General features: G+C 39.1%; 2 protein-coding genes across 2 annotated transcripts; both read left to right on the top strand.

Moving 5' to 3' along the window:
* Nucleotides 1-96: 96 nt before the first annotated feature.
* Nucleotides 97-1,134, top strand: fbxo36a (F-box protein 36a; the record flags this gene model as incomplete). Its single annotated transcript, XM_079245930.1, has 4 exons — nt 97-237; nt 357-465; nt 649-821; nt 985-1,134. 4 exons carry the CDS (start codon nt 97-99, stop codon nt 1,132-1,134), a joined length of 573 nt encoding a protein of 190 aa, XP_079102056.1.
* A 1,203-nt stretch (nt 1,135-2,337) lies between these two features.
* On the top strand, nt 2,338-14,871 carry zbtb38 (zinc finger and BTB domain containing 38). Its single transcript, XM_079246735.1, has 3 exons — nt 2,338-2,734; nt 3,810-3,864; nt 10,590-14,871. Exon 3 carries the CDS (start codon nt 10,622-10,624, stop codon nt 14,252-14,254), a length of 3,633 nt encoding a protein of 1,210 aa, XP_079102861.1. The 5' UTR covers nt 2,338-2,734; nt 3,810-3,864; nt 10,590-10,621; the 3' UTR covers nt 14,255-14,871.
* The last annotated feature ends 1,473 nt before the right edge of the window (nt 14,872-16,344 follow it).

Raw genomic sequence — 16,344 nt, forward strand, 5'->3', positions numbered from 1 at the left:
CACACACACACACACACACACACACTTTCCGTCGTCGTTGAACAATTACAGTTTTAGACGCTTTTCAGTTGTCATGGTGACATTTCTACGTCCAAAATGGCGTCCTTACTTGGGGAACAACTGTTCCAAATTAGTGGTCAGGGTCCACCACCTCCCAAAGATTTCTTTCAGCTTGTGATTACCAAAGATCGAGTTGAGTATAAATGTAAAATCAAAGCCAGGCGAATCATCTGTCAGGTCATTGGCAAAATGTATCTTGTATTCTGCATCTAGAACTCACCTTTGTAAAAATGGTCATCTTTTGGATATAAGTTGTATCTTTTAAATTTTCTGTGTTTCTATTTCTCCAACTTCAGGTTATATGGACAACATGGAATATTTCTTTGCGACGAGAATGTAGAGGCGCTCCTCCCAAACAAGTCCAAACAACTCATCAGGATTTCCTTCATGAGAAAATGATTCAATGTAAGACTTCTTCATCAGAACAATAATTAATCTGCAACCTTAAGTTTTGTCCTGGACACTAGATATCCATCCCTACCTTTTTGCAGTTTGGGTTTATTGTGGAATTCAGACCACTTGACAAAGTGCAAACAAAATATGATTTTGCCGGACTGTGACGCATGCTTTCTCACTTGTCCTCTGCAGATGATGTTGGCTTTGTTTTCGGGGAGAGGATCCTGAATTACACACGGTCACTTTGCCAAGGAAAGTTTGATTATCTGGAGCGCTTACCTGATAAAATATTGCTCGGGATCTTGTCCTACCTTGATCTGAAAGATACAACAATCCTGGCTCAAGTTTCACACAGATTCAGAAGGGTGAGGGCCTCTTAGAATGGCAAATGTGTTATGTACTTTTCCTTACTTTTAATGCCTATTTTCTCTCTCTCAGCATTGTATTTTTGTCCATATTCAATATATATATGGATATCAGCAACAATACATCCACATGCTTCCATTCATTTTGTGCTAATGTTACCAGCTCTGCAACTCTGAGGAGTTTTGGGAGAAGACTGTGAGGAATCGCTGTCCTGGATTTACCTGTGACATGGAAGGCATAGCCAATGCCATGGGCTGGAGGAGGACCTTCTTCACATTTTTCCACAAAGATGTCATTAAAGAAGAGCAGTAAAAAAAAACAAAAAAAAAAACTGTTTCATTACTAGTCTCAAATGACTTCATACAAATGCCAATAATAACTTACTAGTTATCTAACCAAAGCCCATGTTTTGGGAAATTTAGTGATACAAGGGGGTTTCAGAAAATTTGTGCAATCTTAAAAAATGTGCAAAATATTCTTCAAAACAAAACAGTATATCTTTCCTCTGTTTTAGTTATATTTTAGAAAACAAGACAAAAAATCCCTTGCAGCTTGTGTATGCTTTAGACAGTGTGGCTTTTGTCATATCATAGGTAATTTAAAAGATCATCCTACATGTGTTTTCTGATCATATTTATTGAAAAAAGATCAACAATATTATATATAACAAAATCTTTAAAAAAAAAAAAAAAAAAAGCATAAATAAATCTTGGAGTTCTACAGCTTCAAATTGGGTCAATGGTCAATTTCTGCTTACATACTTCCTGTTTACGTTTCCCAGGAAACTGTTGTAGCGCCCTCTACTGATGGCCATCAGTGTACATCCATGAATGCCTGCATCGTCTCTATGTTGTGCTCTTTTTAGCAACCAGCAGAGGGAGCAACATGGAAAAAAAAAAAAAAAGAAAGAAAGAAAGAAAAAAAAAAAAAACCAAAACAAAACACAAGCGGATCATGGGAGGAGGATCAAACACAGGAACCCTTGGGTGACGTGTGCAAAACAAGTGTTGTAATTCTGTTTACAGCATTTTCAGACCTAACTAATGCCACAGTTTAAATCTTGCATATAATTAATCTGTTACATCAACCTTACTTCATCTGAAACTTGTACAAGCAAGTTACAGTCATGCAAGACAAATACATACACTTTTTTTTCTTTAGATTTTGGGGATGAATGGAAGGTGTGTGGGATTGCATGTATAGCAGAGAACAAATGAAAAAATGAAATAAAAAGGCTGGATAATAAAGACTTGCCTTTATCACATTCTGTGAAATAAGCATGCCAAATAAACTGTAAGAAATAGATTCCCAGAATATAAAATATTGTCATGTCCGTCTGGGTGCTGGAAATCTGACATGACCACATACAGTCCTGACTTGTAGGTGCCATGGGCTATTATTAGCCCCTCACGCCGCCTTCTCAGCCAAGTCTGGTCTGAGGAAAAATATTTATTACGTAACAATAAAGGATCTGTCTCCCAGACTCACTTCCTGAATACCAAAGCAGCAACAAGGCCTCATACTGTAGCTAAGCGGAAGCCTCATCCATTTGTTTGTTGGAGCGGTGCAGTGCTGCGATTGTTGGTTTCTGCTTATCCCTTTATTCCAACACGTTCACCACACCACCCCTCCTTCCCAGCACTTCTTTGTGGGTCAGTGATGCAGCGGGAGTGACGCAGCAGTGGCAGCAGCCTCCAGAAGGCAACTTTACACAGCAGGAACAAGGGATATCTGCCAGAACCCCAATCTACAGACAGTAGTGACGAGGGATGATGGTAAAGGCCTGATCTAGGCCAAAGGAAGAGCAGGAGCCGGGTTGTCGCTATCCCCTGCTACTCCTAAACAAACACCAGGGAGACTTCCACAGCGGCATGGACAGGCCTGAAAAGACTTTCTACACGGAAACACTTTGGTAGGCAACTCCAGGTTTGAGTGCTTATTATGGTAACAAAATAAGTGCTCCCTGGTCTGATTATATTTGTATGCTAAGAATGCTTTGACTATGAGGCCTACTCAGCCTTGTACTGTAGTCTTTGCCTCCCTGCTGATGAGCGTCCCTACAGGCCGCAGCTGAGATCACTGAGCAACAGAGGCAGAGAGGCCTGCATACTTTGTCCTGTGCTGTGGTAATGAAGCTGTATTACAAGATGCAACTTAGATTATATCTGGCATGTGCGTTCATACATGGTAATATCTATATAACGACATTTAACTTTTCTAGCTTTAATTATTAAACATGTTGCAAAGAATTAAAAAATAATCTAACCATTTTTAATTTTTAATTAAAAATTAATTGATGGAAAAGAAAAAATAATGTTTTTTATTTTATTTATTTATTTGAATAAATTAATAATGTTATCCTTTTTTTTTTTTTTTATTAAAAAAACCAAAACAATTTAGTTGAATTTAATTGTGTTTAGTGTGTGTGTTTGGGAACTACTTTGACTAATATACAAGCACCTACACCAAGCAAAACAACAGGTGGCTGCTATGAATGGACTCAGAGCCATGATACCAGGAAGGAAATAAATATCTTGAAAGCTAAAGGCCATCACAGCAAAAGGTTTTCTGTCCAATGTGGCATCAATTTCTAGTTGAGTTTGCTCTTTGGATGTGGACATTTGCTGTGGTGTATAATAAAACTGGTGGGCACACAGACACCTAGCTCTGCTTCATGGTAAGATATGTAAGTCCATTTAGACTAATAATTCAAAGGAGAGCCCCGTTGCTGTCTGGGCAGGTTTGTAATAAATACTTTAGTTTGTTTGTTATTAAAGGAAACAAGTATAAAAGGGTCTTCAGAGGGTTTTGCTTCCCAGCTGTTTATGCCGTTTGCAATTTGTTTTTCAAGGAGCTATTTCTAAATGAGTTTAGGTGAGTTGCACATCTGCAGACAGTAAAATCACATATGTAGTATAAATATGTTTACAGCGTATGTTATTTACATTTATAGTCTTCACATACATATTTCCTTTTTTACATTTTAGGTTCTGTTGATGGATGTCCTGTTTTGTGGCTGCTCTTAAAAGACATATCTTGCAGGTAAGTTTGATTCTGAGTGTGTAGAATAATTTCATCCTGTCTTCTTTGAATTTCTCATTTGCTCTCACATATTTGGATTCAACAGCATACTAAACTAAAACAATATTCAGATCAGCAACACAAATGCAAAGTCACATTGTTTTGTTTTGGGTTTTTTTTTCTTGCTGGCAGAGTCTGATCTTAGGAATCGTAGGAATCATTAATGAGGACTAGTTTATGTCCATACCTGTGAATCTGTAGGATAATGCATATGCAGTGAATGTCTGCAAACCAGATTATCTGCAGTTCCTTTGACATAAAACATCTTCAAGAATTCAAAATTAGGATGCTGAAACAGAAGCAGTATCGTCCTTTGCCGAGAAAACAGAAGTTCAGTCAAAGGCCAAGCTCCATATATAAGGAGAGAAGCACCCATCCCACCCTACCCAGAAAAAAACCCCTCAGATAGATAATGACTCACCAGCATACCTTTAAACATTGAAAACGTGAGTGAACTATATGATGAAAATGATAAGATTTCTGTTTACTGTTCGAAAATCAGAAGAGCTTGCATAATGTATAGTTGTATTTATTTGGGATTTATTTTAGATTTATTAGGTGCAGAGCTGAATAAAAAATAAAAGTATACTGTAAATAAAACAGTTGAACCAACTTAATGAATTGTTTCAATTGATAGCAAATTATTGTAAATTAAGTCGATCTAAGATGAGTTTGTTCAGCTTGCTAGTTTTTGAGTCAGACTTATTCAAATCAATGTGGTTTTTTTTTTAATAATCTAACCACTTTGACTCAATTTCATGAGAAGCTTTCCCAAAAGTTACTTAATATTCACATTATACGCGATGATAACGTGTGAAAAGAAAGTATTTTCATTGTATACTTCTACATTCCTAGTTTCTTAAAAATGGAAGTATTAAACCACAGTAAATGGAGAAATATTCAGACAAAACACCAACATTAGGTGTCAGTCAACAGCTTTATTTCTGCTGCACCGGTGCTGGTGGGTGTGAGTGTGACTCTGTGTGGTGTTTTTCACACTCATGCTAGCAACTTTAACACTTAAACAGGATGATAAGATTTCTGTTTACTGTTCTAAAATCAGAAGAGCTTGCATACTGTATAGTTGTATTTATTTGGGATTTATTAGGTGCAGAGCTGAATAAAAAATAAAAGTATACTGTAAATAAAACAGTTGAACCAACTTAATGAATTGTTTCAATTGATAGCAATTGATTCCTACAACAGTGTCAAAATGTAAATACAACACAAGCAGCCAAGCACAAAACAAACAATTTACAGGATAGAAATCATTTAAGGTTGATTCCTGGTGAACATACATTCCCCATGAGCCTTTGTGGTCTTTGTACAATTGGTACTAAACGATTCCAATACTTTACTGACCAGTTGAACTAACTTAATAAATTAACATGGATCAATTTCATTCAGTCACTTATTATAACTTAAAGCTGTTTGTTTAAGTTGGTTAAACTTTATTTCAAGTTAACTGAGTCAGCAAAAGTGAGTTGTTTTTACAAATCAAAAAAATGAAGATGGATTTATGTAAGATAAAAAAAAAACTTTACTCAGTACACCCTGCTTCTATAAAAATGAAGAGTAAATGTTACTAATCCAAACAGAGCAGTGGCCATTGTAGTGTGGGGACAACATGTTTTGGAAGTTTGGTCTGGAGCATTTAGGTGTGTGTTAGCATCTGCAATGACCTTAGCAATTCCTGCTGCTCAGCGTTGTGAAGACTTATATAGTCATGCCACTTGTCAAACACAGCGGTGGAGGGGTGAGGATTTAGGCTTGTTTTGCAGCCATGAACCTGGACACCTCGCAGTCATTCAGGCAACCATAAACTTCTATAAAGACGAAAGTATTCACTCAAATGCACGGACAGCAGAAGTTTGACTGAAATTAAGTAATTCAATAAGACAACAATCCCACACCTGGCAGGAAATCCAGAATAGAGTAGTTGGAATAGAAAATAATACAATCCAATCTTCACCTGACCGAAATTCACTGGCAAGAAGTCTGATTTAACTAATCACCAAAAACCACAATTAACACAGGATCTGAGGAAATGCTATATAAAAAAAAAAAAAAAAAAGAATGGGCCAGAATTCCTCCACAACAATGAAGGTGACAGAAAATTTAAACAAAAAAAAAAAAACAACACACTTATTATTTTTGATGGAAATTATTATTCAAGCTAGTGAATTATAAAATGTACTTAATTAATTTGGTCTGTTTTTGCTGAATAAAGACCCAACGTTTCTTACAAAGTCCTTTTAGACATCAGCTGTTGTATTTAGCTCATTTTAATAACTGGTAAGAAATTAACTATCTTTAATGTATCCTGACACATAAAACCTTGACACTGATGTAGGGTGTACTTTCCTTTTCACATGACTTTATGGAATTTCTTTACCAAGGAAATCACTTAAAATATCTTTGCTACATACTTGAGAGAGTCACTCTGCTATGCTGAAATGTAGCCTCAGCTGTTTCATTTGCAAGGAAAAGATGCACAAAAGGTGTTTTGGGCATCTGGAGCAGATCTTTTCTTTTTCTCTCAGCACAAAGAAATAGAAAACAGGATCTGCATTACTAAATAGTTTATTCATGAAACCCATTTTCTGTGATATACTGATATACTGATGGGATCAGAATGACACGACTATTAAAACTCTTCAGGAAAACACTTCTTAAAGATCACATTTTCTTCCCTCATGGCAACAAGTATGTGCACGCATAGTAACACCATACCTGCCTTTGTCTTTTGAAGGCAACAGTCGTAAAATGAAATGAGTCTAAATGTGTTTTTTTCAGAATAAGAAGACCAGCACAGTCATGATGCTACTCCAAATTGTGTAAATAAACCAGCGGCTTCTGTCCTCAGAGGCTAGTGAACGGCTACAGAGCCATATCGTGTTTAGCTTCCTCCCCTCCCCCTCGTCTGCAGTGCTGACGCATCTGCTGCTTTTGCATCAATCAGCAGCCTCTATAAAGGTATACCCTGAGTCCCTGCTGAGAGCAGAACTGACTTTGTCTCAGCCTGAAAAAGGCGCCGGTGAACATCTGTCCTGTGTGGCATAATAGAGGAGCAGCCAGTGCCATCTCCTCTCTGCTTCTGCGTTATCTAACCACAGTGACTGCGTAAGCACGGACGAAAGGCTTTGGTGTAATATGCTGCAGCACAGGCAGAGACTGTGTGCACAAGCTTTAGACAGATGGTACGCCGTTATGCATTTAATGTGCATGTTCTTTCTGAGTGGGCTTGTGATCATTTTATTTTATGCTAAAGACCTTTTTTCATCACGGTCAACACCGGGCTGCGCTGGGATCTAGCCTGTGCGGTGATGGAGAGATTTAGAACAGCTTTCGCTGTACGGCAGAGGATCCCTCACTCCATGTGCTCGTAGCAATGCAGCTGAGCATTTTCGCTGGCTTTGGAATCGAGAACAGAGTTGGTGTGTGTGATGTAGCATCCTACATCCCACCGCTCTCCCTACATGCTTAATAAAAGTTGCCGTTTCCTTCTCAGTGGCTCCAGAATGAAAGCTTCAGTTGCCAAGCTAGTACAAAGGCAGACCCATACTCCGAATTTAGCGACATGCTGGATGCAGTTATTCTTATAGTTGTAGTGTTGTAGAACCAAAGAGACAGTCAGAGGAGGGCAGGGCAGCTCAAGCCCAGGACCTGGGCTGCATGGATAGAGGCGAAGGATGCTGAAGCTGGAGTCATCTGCACACTGAGAGGGAGGGAGAGGAAGAAAGACGTCAGATAAAGCTCTGCTTCTGACAACACCACTGTTCAGCGACCATCATAGGAGAAAAAAAACCCTACTTTCGCCTTGCTCGTTTGAAACTCACACGTTTTTCATTTATATTTGGGTATACACAGTGCGTTAGAGGACATACGGTGTGAAGTTGCTTCCTATTCGCCATGCATCACTTTCTCTGATTTACTAAGGTATGTTGTGCATGTTTACCCTCATTTTCTAACCTTTTTTGTTTCTTGCGGAAGTATGCGTTGCAGAGGTACGTGAAGTGGCTTTTGCTTTGACGGTTTGCTTTTTGTCTGTACGCTCCACAATGAGTTGTTGGTTTGTGGTTTAGCATTTGGGGTTTTTTTTACTTTTGACTAAAAGATGTAAAACAAAACATTTTTACATGTGCTTTGAAGGTAAACTAAGTTGGGGTGTGGCAAATTCATGTGCACTGATGACAAATTCAGAATTTCCGCTCAGCATGTGGCGGCAAAGAACCACAACAAATGATACAAACTGTGAAAAATGAATGTGCTAAAGTGAAATAGTAACCTTGAAGAAAGGATAAAGTACCATGCTAACAGCGCAAGCACAGAAATGAGTAGAAATGCAAGACACATCACTTGCACCTCTGAAAATTCTGCTTATGATGTGATAAATTAGAAAGTCCATTTTGTGCTGCAGACAAAGACGCTCATACTAACACACACACACACACACCATCGGAGACAAAGGCAAACCTCGATTACTCTGCGGGCTGCTGTGTGCTGCAGGTTGCCGGAGAGGGCAGGATGTTTGTGAGGCAGACGGAATCAAATATGCGGACTGCTAAAACAGTCAATTGCCATCTAGCTGAATCCCAATAAGTGCTGCGCCATAGCATGTTGCCATGACAACAGAGGCCTGTCTCAGATAGAGGGCAGGAGGGTGGTTGTGTTTTCAGTCATCTGAGGTATTAAAGAAGGGCAGCCATATTGCATTTGTTGCACGACTACAAAAGTGGAAATAAGTAAAGAAAATGAGTGATAATTACCAGCCATTTACTTGACAGAAAGATTATATTTTTTATTTATGCAAACTATCTAAATGCAGTGTATCTAGGGAAAAATAATTATACAGAAACTTTAAACAACATTAGACAGAAACTGCCTCTTAATTCAACAACTGAATCTGATTTTGGACCATACAAATGAACACTTCCTCTTTTTATCATTAAGTGAGAAATATTTTACAACAAAGACACTAAATATATCAGTATTTCCTTCAGAGTAATGCTAAACTAAACGATCTTCTGCAGTCATTGTTTGACCTTTTGCTGCAACTGTAAGGATCAAATAATTACTCATACCGAGAAGTCATGACTTCCGAGCTAAAGCCAGGCCTTAAAACGGCAGTAATCCAGGTATGATGATTCATCTCTTACCAGTGTAAGTTGACTGTCTTAGCAGACACAGTCAACATGGCACAAAACGCAAATGACTCAGTGTAGACTCAGATTACATCAACTCTGTTATGAGTTTAAACATTATGCAAGTTGATGCGTCTTCTTTTAAATGAATGGACCTTGACTTCCGCTAAGAGTTACTGAGTGAAGGCTACATGAGTTTACACTAAAATCAAACATCCAGTGAAGCTGATTTGGTAAATCCCTACTGGCTTGTCTGGCAGGAGTTTTCTTTGTTTTTTTTCCCCCTGTGATTAAAATGTGCATTATTAGGATGAATTAGAAATTGTTGTACAAGTCAAAAGAGAATGTATCTGCTATTCATAGCCATGGTTGTTTATTTAATTTCATCATACTAAGGGTCCTTGATGGCTACTATTTTCTTCATCAGGTATTAATGAAGTTTTTAACAGGATTAACAGTCAACGACGACTTTTTCTGCTGCAAATGAAAGGATGCCTTCACTGCCAACTGGAAGAAAACTCAAGAAGGGAGCAGATGACTCATCTTTACGTAGCTTACCCTTTTTATATAAATCCAAGCACTGGGAAGAAAAGATTTACTGTGACAACTGTATGTCTGCTACTGCATAGTTAGAAAATTATTGTTCGTTTAGTTTGAAAGTGAAAGTCTAGAACTTTGTGACATTGCCAGTGCTTCATTTTGTAAGAACTTGAGTTGCTCATGACAGGATATTTCCAACAGACATAATGACAGCAGAAGAGCAGAAAGGAAACTACAAAAAACTGAATATATTAAAGCTGAGCGTCATATATTAGGTCGCTACATCCGAGGCTTTAAGCCATGGTGTTTGTCATGATGTTGTTTTAGGGCAGCAACAACCATTTTAGCACTCACACAGAAGACCATTTTCTCTGTAGCAGCAATGTACTCTTATAGAAGTGCTCTCTCGTGTGGTCTAAACAACTTGAATGCATCATTCAAGAGTTGAGTGTTGACATTATCATGCCTTCCTTCATATTTACCGATGGCTGGAATTGAAAAGATTATCCTACTTGCACAAATCCTTTTCTCACAGTAATCATTCACCTACATTGTGGTGGTAAAGATGACTTTTCAGGTCAAAATATCTACAATAATACCATGAAAGCTTTTAAAAGTACATCAGTTAATTTTGGAAGGAGATTGATAAACTTCTACATGTGATATGGGATGGCATCAGATAGCAGTGGTATCAGTTTAGGTAAACCGCAAGCACTTTACAACAGGATTATCATGTAGGTTGAATTTAACTCAGTATGTGACTCAGTCTACATGAAGTGTTTTTATTCTTGAAATGATTTTGAGTTCATGAGCCAGAGATGATAAACAGACTGTTGATGTTTGAGCTCATCTGCAAGGATATTACTGCCATCTACTGTTAAAACGTGGGAAATGCAACATTTTCACACAAAATGCTTTTAATTAGGGGCCTAAAAGAAACTGTCATTTTCTCTATTTTCTAATAATCTGATCCAAGTACATGTTGTCTTTTTTTTTTTTCAGATGACTGTGGTCTCCTTACACATCATAACCTGATGGATAGCACACACCCGCACACAGTTCTAAGCAAGCTCAATGAGCAGCGCTCACAAGGCCTCTTCTGTGATGTTACCATTGTGGTGGAAGATGTCAAATTTCGGGCCCACAAGAACATCCTGGCAGCCTGCAGCGGGTACTTCAGGAATGCTCTGACCACATCTGACACGTGGAGTTCTAGTCAAGTGCTGGAGCTCATGGACCTAAAGTCAGAGGTTTTTGCCAGCATCCTCAACTTTATATATTGTTCAAAGGTGACATTACATGGTGCAGAAGACACAAAGGGGCTTGTAGCAGCTGGAAAAAGACTTGGAATTCCTTTTTTAGAAAAGCTTGCAGAGGAAGAGAAGCAACATGAATGTGTTAAATATGTAGACTCATGTGCTGCCGTAGTTTGTAAAAAAGCAAAGAGGGAAGCTTTAAGGCCTGAGGAGGTAGACACTGCAAGAGGGCCTCGCATCACTAATGCCTTTTCTATAACTGAAGTAGGTCCCGGGAATAATCCTTTCACCCCTCTGGTTCAAACAGATAAGGACAGACAGTCGCCAGATGTGGGACAACTCCCAACAAGTTGTCCCACGACGTCCTGTCTCAACGGGAGCAACGAGACAACCCACGCCCTTTCAGAGCACTCATATGCAGTAAGCAAATCCACTGAAGGCAAAGAAAGCAGTCAGTGGGATAACAACAAGGTCTGTAAGCCAGCTGTGTCACAGTCAAAGCAATTCATTTACAGGAATGCAGGCCCACTCAAAAAGCGACACAGACTGAGAGGCATTATGGGTAGAAGTATCCTTCCGATGCCAACTGAACTACAAGCAGATAAACCAAACATGGTAAACCCTGCATTGACCAATGTCACTGCAGCACTCGGAACCATCATGACACCACCTCCACTTTTTTCTGAGGCAGAAACAGATAACAGAACGAGTGCAGGTTTACCCACAGCCGATGGCGACTCTCAGATGGAGTTAGGTCCACCGCCCCTTTCCCCTCACCCAGAGGACAGCATTTCAATCTACAGCTGCGAGCACTGTCCAGAGACATTTTCAAATAAGGCTCTCCTCATCATCCACTCAGAAGTACATAAAAAACGCTTTGTTAGTCATTTGTTTTGCAAGTTTTGCCACAGAAAATTCATTCACCTTAAACGCCTGCGCAACCATGAGCAGGTATGTCCAAAGGTTGTAAGAGGCCCACCTGAGCTAGATGCCAGGGATATTTCCAGCAAAGAGGTGGACCACTTTTCAGATGAAAGATCAGACGTGACAGGAATCATGACACAGCTTCCTTCAGCTGACCTCTCCAGCCCTTACACATCAATTCATTTGGACCAGCCAGAGCCTCGAGAGAGGGAGAAGACAGTGAGGCAAGGGGGCAGTCAAAGAAGATACAACTGCAGCATGTGTAAACGGGTCTATGTCACCTTATCCAGCTTAAAACGGCATGAGAATGTACATTCCTGGCAGAGAGCCTACCCCTGTCATTATTGTAATAAAGTGTTTGCGTTGGCAGAGTACCGCACTAAGCACGAAATCTGGCACACAGGTGAACGCCGTTATCAGTGCATTTTTTGCCTGGAGACATTCATGACGTATTATATCTTAAAAAACCATCAAAAGTCTTTTCATGGCATTGATCCTAGTCTAGCTGTTAAGAAGAAATCTGCCAACGGAGGGCTGAAAGCCAGTGTTTATCCGATCAAGCTCTACAGGCTGCTCCCCATGAAGTTTAGAAAGAGACAATACAAGACATACAGTCATATGTATTCAGACAGAGTTGAAAGAGGTGATCCAGCCTCACTGGAGAGCAATTCACTTATCCCACCGTTTGAGGACAATGCTCTCATCAGCCATTCTGACACAGCTTCATTCCCCCTGACATTCATGGCAACAACAAAGATGGTTTCCCCTGTCATGCCTCGTATATGCATTAACAAGCCTCCAAACACTGACCAAAGTCTGAACAATAAATTGGAAATTCAAGGAAGCAAAGGAAAAGAAGCTGGAATTTCACAAATTAATAACTGTGACAGTATCTTCTCTGTACAGCCCAGTTCAGAGTCTCCTGCAGGCTACCAAGAGGACCCATCAACGCTAATCAACTCACAGCCCATGAGTCACAACCTTCCATTCTTAACCTCATTGAACACTGTTAAGAAATTAGGAGAGTTGTCAGCCTCTGCAAAAAAAGTTGAGGATATGACCAAGGAGATACTGCAGTCGACCACTGAGAACCTGGTACGCCATAATGCAGTAGGAGCAAAAACAGAGACATATATTGCCAAGCCTGCATGCCAGGGTCCATCTGTGGACAATGATGCAATGCCGCTATGTCAGATAACAGTAAAAATAGGCAATGAAGCCATCATCCGCCGCCAAATCAAAGGGTCAAAGCTCTTCCCAAGGAAGAAAAGAAGAATCAGAGAAATGGGTGAGGAACAGAGCTCAAGTCAGTGCCATCCAACAAAGGCAAAGTCAGAGAGTCCCAGGCTTCGCTTCCGACCAGAGGTAACATCCTCCAAACAACCGGAGACGTGCGATGACAACAATGACTGTGACAAGGCTGATCAGCTTTGGCGTCCCTACTATTCATATAAAGCCAAAAAGAAAAGGAAGAAGCTCAGAAACAAGCACAGAAAAGCTTTGTTTCACCAGTATTCTCAGTTATTTGTGGACAGAACTGCAGGCAGCGAGGCCCACCCCGATAAATCTAGCTTTCTGATAGAAGAAAGCAACTCAGGTGGTAGCACAGGGCTGAAACCTAGTCTTAGCAGGAACTGCAGCCCGAGGGCCACCTATAACTGTGACATCTGTGACAGCTCCTTTATCACAGAGACTGGTCTGAGAGCTCATGTTATTGGTTCTCACCCCTATTTCTGCCGGACCTGTGGTACACAAGGCCCCCCAGGTGAGGCCCCTACTGGTGGTGATTACATCTGCAACAGCTGTATGGAAAATGGTTCCTGCTTTGATAATGTCCCCCGAAGCCCCAATCCAGAGAAGAAATACCGCTGCTCCTTCTGTCCCCAGCGCTTTCTCTACCTTGCCACTAAGAGAAGCCATGAGAAAAAACACCAGGACACCAATGAGGAGGGATATAAATATGACACCTTCACACCATCTCCTCAGTACGCCACACAGCTAAGTGAAGACAACAAACAAGAAACCGTTAAAACAGAGGACAGTAACAGTCAAGGGGCGGCTGATATAAAACATGAAAGCATGGAAGGAGAACATTTTCCAACCAATAGGAGTCCACCTAAGATTGAGCATATGACTGACTTAATGTCTCAAACCACCTGCCAAGATATGCCATATTCTAACGTCAAAAGTCCATTATTGTCCAATGCTGACTCAGTGTTTTCCCTGGCAACCTCAAAGGTGAAACAGAAAGTAGCAAAAAAGAGGATAAATCTGCAGCATACTATGCATCTTACTTCAAAAAAGCAAACATGTGACAGAGAGAGTGACAGCAACAAGAATAGTTTGATGGGACCAAGAGTAGACAGTCACAGCGATCAGGAGAAATCCAGTCAACTCTTCAGGAAAAAAGATTCTGAACCTAATGATACACACATCTCTATACACAAGCCCGAGAAATGGGTCTGCAAAGAGGAACCCTTTTTTTAAAGGTCTTTGAAAACTGTGGGAAAAGAAGAAGGTGAATGACAACCAGAGTCAAGCGTCTGCTTGATCCGTAATGTCCGTTGACCGAAATGACATTAAACATGACAAAATGACATTAAATATAAGAACTCGTGTTATTCCCTCCTGAACCAAACAACTCAGTGATGTTCTTTTATGTTCTTCAACCTTTATAGAAGATATTTTTTGGATAATATAGGACATCCTGACACAAAATCCACTTGTTCTTTGTCTATGCATGTAAATCAGAGTCAGTTTCTTCAAACGCTGTGCAATATCAGATTAGCTTTTGCTACAGGTTGGGCAGCAGAAAAACTGTCTCATGGAGTTTTATGTTCACTTTTTTATAAACAGGTTTGAGCAAAACAATATGGATTCTACTGTTGTCACATTTCAAAATTTCCTGTTCACCTAACTAGGCTTGATGAGCTGCACTTTTAAGGTAGACTATGCTGGTTTGTTCTTTAATACTTTGTTCATTCAATTTCAATTCTAAGCACCATTGATATTATTTTACTTTCTAATGAATACACCGAACCACTGAAGTTCAAGTTGATGCTTTTGTGTCTTTAATATGTATAAAATATGTAAAACTATTTAAATAAATATTGTTGATAGTAATGAGCAATTTAATCCTACATTCCACACACTCTCTTTAGCGCACAACTGAAAAAACAATAAATGTTTCTTCATCATTTTGAGTATCCTGAGCAGCAAATCACACTGATGCTTAAACTCTTGACACTCATCTAAAAAGGTCCAACTGCAGACACATCGTCCAGCCCAAATACTGGCATTTTTAAGAACACTTAATAACAAGACTTCTGCTTCTCCAAGGCCTTCAGGGACCCGAGGTCCAGCTGAAATGCCCATTCCCTCTTTCTTCCACACAAACTGCATCTGTGTTCAGCCTCAACAACCAATTTCCAGATGTTTCCAAATTCCTTGCTTCTTTCTAAGAGTAGGCTTGCAATGGATCAGAATGATCATACATTTTACTAAAAAGGTACTTCACAACTCACCGATAATGTCATAGAGGAAATATTCCCCTAATTCCACTCTAATCTACCATTTAAACAGGGGCTATTATACTTTAAAACACATACAACAATAGTTTGTGTCTTGTTATTGATGCTAAAGTCACATATAGGCATAACTATTTGAGATAATAGTTTTAAGGCAAAAAATAAAATAAATGAATAAAAAATGTTATCTTTTATATTAAGGGTACATTGTTACTGGTTATTAAGATTATATTGCATACCTGACTTTTTTTCAGGTTCACCACAGCTATCAGCAAAGATTAGACCCAGCCAAAGGAAATGACACCTTGACAGAGGGGGAAAAAGAATCTCAGGTTTTCATCTAAAAGAAATATTGGGGTGTGATAAACAAGCAAGTAATTGTATACGTTGGGATACGCTGTATTATAATCTAAACACTGCACTTGGGGAATCTATGCAAAAAAAAAAAAAAAAAAAAAAAAAAAGGTGGATTCAAACTAATGTTTATGCAGTATGAAGAAGTACATATTTCAAAAACTGTATGTGGAATATTTATTGGTGTGCATAATATTTTATACTTTCCAACTATGCAACCGTTTTCCATTCTCCAAATGTTGTAAACCAGGTAATACTCAACAATGTGAAAAAACATGTTCAATGCAAACTATTACAGCATAATTTATACATTTGCAAATAAATTGAATGTGATTCTTTATATGAATTGGTAATTTGCAATAAACTTCATTAGTTCACCTTAAAAAGGAGCGTTAGCTATACAAGCAGTGCCAGGTTGATAATGGCATTTTTTCTGCTTTATACTCTGGTTACAGTTTTGCAAAGAGTTTCAAGGCAATAGTTTCACTTTGTCATTATAACATTTAAATACAATATGAAGTATTTAATAAATTAAAGTAGCCTCATAAATCCATTTAAAATACAGAGAACGACAACAAACTTGATACGCAAACACAAAGCAATGCCAAAGTATACTTTGCGTCATTATGGATCTGTTCACGTTTATTTCTTATCTCCCAATTTCTTAATTACACAAGCTGTAAAAACTGTTGACTT

The sequence above is a fragment of the Telmatherina bonti genome, assembly GCF_933228915.1.
Source record: "Telmatherina bonti genome assembly, chromosome: 9".
In the NCBI taxonomy this organism is placed as follows: Eukaryota; Metazoa; Chordata; class Actinopteri; order Atheriniformes; family Telmatherinidae; genus Telmatherina; species Telmatherina bonti.